The following is a 4,158-nucleotide window of genomic DNA, read 5'->3' on the forward strand; positions in this document are numbered from 1 at the left end:
TAAACCCGAAATGATACATTGGTATTGACCGGTACCAAAATATATCGTTTTACTAGTCAAACTAGTACAGCTACCGTTACAAGATTGACTCCTTGGTTCACAAACTTAAATGATTTTGGTGATAAACTTTGTATAATACCTTAAATGCAATTACAAACCAGTAGCTTCTGCACACGCGGCAAACAACCCTTGGAGCCAAAAAATTCCAGATTCTTCTATAGCTATGGTCAATATCTGACCTAACAAATGCTTGTTATCCAACCTCAGGCATAAGGTTTTAGATTCAAAATTGAGTTAAGACATTAAATGGTTCAAGTAGTTTGGTTTAGGAGGACTAGAAAGGTTTAGGTGGGTTGGTAGAAGGGGTTGAAAATGTTAGGCTAGCCCAAAAGATAAGAGTCTAGCTCCATAGAATGTTCTAAACAGCTTAAAAAATTGTCTAAATCCACTGAGGACTCTTAAGGTCAGTCATCTGTAGGGGTTATGGATTTTGAACTATCCACCACATTGTTGATCATGGAAAATTGACTTGGAAATATGGAATAATCAAGGATTAGATTAGTAGATGACGGAAGAAAAGGGTTGGGATAGGATTATACCTTTCAACAAGCCCTCCCATCAAATTCAAGGACAGGTAGAAAATAATGGCCATTTGAATAAATTAAACTTGGCCAAGCATATGGATACAAAATCATTTATACAGTAGACAGTATTGGAATTTTTTATCTTCATGACTACACACTTTGAAATCGGGCATTGGCCAAAATTCTTTTACAAGTCCATATTTCAGGCTAATGGGACACTATAACTTGTAACTTTGGCAATTGGAAATATATATTTATTTTCAAATAATGACAAACAGAGATAACAAAGATTACAACTATTTCATATATCATCTTAAGTTATAGCTAACTCCAAAGGCCCCACAATACCCAAATGAAAAAATATCCCTGATGTACAATTAAAATGTCTTCTATACTTGATGAGTATTTTTTTTTTAACATTTTCCTTGTGTATAGTATGATTCTAAGTTGTTCTAACTATGCCACTAAGCCCAATTGTTCTTGTCTAGGAGTGTACAAACTAGTCCCAAGAGTTTTATACAAAGCAGTATCAGAATGGACAGCTTGAGACCTCAATGATCTAATTCTGTGTCTATGCCTGTGACCTTTGCGGTAGCGGCGACGACTCTTCTCTTTCTTTTCCTCTTCCTTTAGATGCTCATCTTTATTCCCTTTTTTTGTCATGTCACATTCATTTCCTCCTTTTCCATTGCTAATTAGCACACAACTTTCGCTGTTTATGCTTTCATCACTTGGTACAATGTACACAAATGGTCCAATCGGAATATCCTTCAAGTCCAAGAGAGGCTCCAAGGTCTTGACCACATTCCTCATTGTCGGTCTTGACTTGGGGTGCTGGCTTAGGCATTGGTAAGCCAATAAGGCTGCTTTTTTAGCCCCTTCAGTTGAGTACTGGCCTTCAAGCCTTGGGTCCATTATTCTTTCAAGTTTATGGGGGTCCTTCAAAAGAGGTCTTGCCCATTCTACCAAATTCTGCTCTCTACTTGGCCGGTTCTTGTCCATGGATCGCCTACCCGTAATTAGCTCTAAAAGGACTACTCCGAAGCTAAACACATCGCTCATGGTTGTCAAATGACCTGAAAACAACCAAATTGTTGGTGAATGAATGTTATATATTTTGAATGCTATTAGTTTATTGTCATGTAGCCGATCTTGATTAGTTTGTTAAAGATTCATAATCGACCCCAACATTTTAGAACTAAAGCTTGGTTATTGGTGTAGTAATTAGTTTATTACTATATAGACTGAAAAGTAACTGCAATACCTGTCATAACGTATTCAGGAGCTGCATAGCCATGTGTGCCCATGACACGAGTTGTGACATGTGTCTCATCCCCTTCTGGTCCATCAGTTGCAAGCCCAAAATCAGAAAGCTTAGCAGTGTACTCCTGAAAAATCAAATAGGACATCTTAATTTAGTGTCACTTGCTTTTAATCTTATATGATATGGAAAATAAAAATGTCTAATAAGAAGATTAAAGATATTACAGTGTCTAATAAGATGTTTGAAGCTTTGAAATCTCTATATATAACCGGCTTTTCTTCTTCGTGGAGAAAAGCCAGGCCTTTTGCAGCTCCAATTGCAATTTTTATTCTTGTTAACCAAGGCAAGGCTGCACTATAACCTGCATTAATCAGAAACATAGAGATTTGTATCAGGAAAAATTGAACACACACACATATATATATATAGCATGTTTGTGCTTCATATCATGAAGTGGAAAATTTGAAACAGCAAGGCATACTTACTTCTAAATAGTTTGTCATCCAAGTTGCCAAGCTCCATGTATTCATATACAAGTAGCCGGTGCTCTTCCTCACAGCAGTATCCGATCAGGTTTACAAGATGGGAGTGCCTTAATTGACCAAGATATATCACTTCAGTCTGTACAATAACAAAAACAACAAAGCCTTAGTTCTAAACTTCTGGGGACGATAATGAATTCTCGACATACTAATCAGGGTCGGCCAATAAAAAGGGTTCAAACATTATCATTTTCATCACTTTAAAGGTGAAAAAAAAAATCATCTTTCGTAAAAAATACTATACATGATTAGTGACACATTGAAATTGCTACAAATGCTTACCAGCCATTCCCTGTGGCCTTGTTTGCCTTCCAAATCCAATACCTTGACAGCAACAGGTTGAGCTTCCAATCCAGGCCTAACTTTGTCATCAATGAACCCCTTATACACAGGTCCAAATCCACCTTCACCAAGAAAGTTACTCCTTGAATAGTCTTGTGTAATAACTGTGAGCTCCTTAAGAGTGAAAACATGAATATTTGATCCCACAAAAGAGTTTGATATATCACTCATTACAGAGACTGAGAAGGAAGAGTTACTCAAATCAGAAAGTGATATCCTTTGGAAAGAACTTTGTTTTGAAGGTGGATTTTTTGGCTGGGAGGGTGGTTTCCTGGACTTGAAACACCCTGGTAGAAAGTTTTTCAATGTGATCTTTTTGAGAGCCATATTTTAATTGAAGCTTTTGCTTTATCCCAAGTTGGTTAGCATTAGCTTAAACTGTCTCTCAAAAGCTTAAGATGGAAGCAATTTATTGAGAAATATGTGGGGGTAGAAATGGGTTTCGAAATTAATTAATTAGGAAGACTCCAATAAAAGAAGTCTATGACCTAATCATGACCGACCACTTTCTTTTTTTCTTTGTATGACTGGCTATATTCATTTGTCATTCAATACATGGAACTCATACTAGCTCTAGAAGAAGAAGAATAGTGTACTATATACAAACAATATCTTATTTTCAGGTCGTCTAGTCTATTTGGTACAGACTAAAATGACCTTGGCATGCGCTTGACTTTGAAGCTTGACAGCTGCGAAACTTTTGGAATGGTTTCATATTAAACAAAGCAGGTTTAAGGATTGTTTTAGTTTTAAATCATGTGATAATTGCAACTTCCTTGCAATTTCATTTGTGGGTTGGTCTATTGGGGGACTTTGGCAAAAAAAGGTACATCAAAAAAGCTGGAACCCTCTTTTTACGTTGAGCCAAAATATCCATTTGCATTAATTCCCTCCATATATTTTATTTTGTTTCATGTCATGTTGTGGTATAAAACTTTATCCTTGTAGGTCCACTGATAACACGTTTTTGCTTTGATTCAAATAGCCTCTCTTCTTTGTGTCCTACTCCAGAGTGCAGACACGGCCACACGGATCTATGAATTTAAAGAGCACACGCTATAAATTTGAACCTATTATTTGACCAAAAAGAAAGAAAACAACCTCAATAGTGTATATATATATAATTGGGTTCAAGGAATACATGTACATATTCTCTGTTTTATTTTTTTTCTTACTTTAAACATGTGTTAGATGATGTAGTCATTGACCTTTAATTATCTTAAAATTTCACAAGTACAAGGAGTATAAAAAGAAAATGTAGTTTAATAATGAATTTATCAAAATTTGCATTCAATAAAAAGAATCTATAGTAATGTAACATTACTTGAAATTATACCGCGTGTAACTTGATTCCCAACTCATAATAATCATGGAGAACAATAATTATAAAACAAACCTTAATTTCAAAATTTTTGGAGGTTAGCTA

General features: G+C 35.6%; 1 protein-coding gene across 1 annotated transcript; it reads right to left on the reverse strand.

Moving 5' to 3' along the window:
* Positions 1 to 805: 805 nt before the first annotated feature.
* Positions 806 to 3,123, reverse strand: LOC142636932 (EPD1-interacting receptor-like cytoplasmic serine/threonine-protein kinase). The gene is made up of 5 exons (XM_075811225.1): positions 2,673 to 3,123; positions 2,334 to 2,469; positions 2,073 to 2,209; positions 1,849 to 1,972; positions 806 to 1,660 (listed from the first exon to the last, which is right to left on the reverse strand). The coding sequence occupies exons 1-5, from the start codon at positions 3,057 to 3,059 to the stop codon at positions 1,041 to 1,043; spliced, it is 1,404 nt and encodes a 467-aa protein (XP_075667340.1). The 5' UTR covers positions 3,060 to 3,123; the 3' UTR covers positions 806 to 1,040.
* Between the last annotated feature and the right edge of the window lie 1,035 nt (positions 3,124 to 4,158).

Source organism: Castanea sativa, chromosome 5 (assembly GCF_040712315.1).
Source record: "Castanea sativa cultivar Marrone di Chiusa Pesio chromosome 5, ASM4071231v1".
Classification (NCBI taxonomy): Eukaryota; Viridiplantae; Streptophyta; class Magnoliopsida; order Fagales; family Fagaceae; genus Castanea; species Castanea sativa.

Coding starts and splice junctions, on each gene's coding strand:
- LOC142636932 (XM_075811225.1), bottom strand. CDS start 3,059: ATGGCTCTCAAAAAGATCACATTGAAAAACTTTCTACCAGGGTGTTTC. Junction 2,470..2,672: donor AAGGCCACAGGGAATGGCTG/GTAAGCATTTGT, acceptor GTTATTGTACAG/ACTGAAGTGATATATCTTGG. Junction 1,661..1,848: donor TCCTGAATACGTTATGACAG/GTATTGCAGTTA, acceptor GGTTGTTTTCAG/GTCATTTGACAACCATGAGC.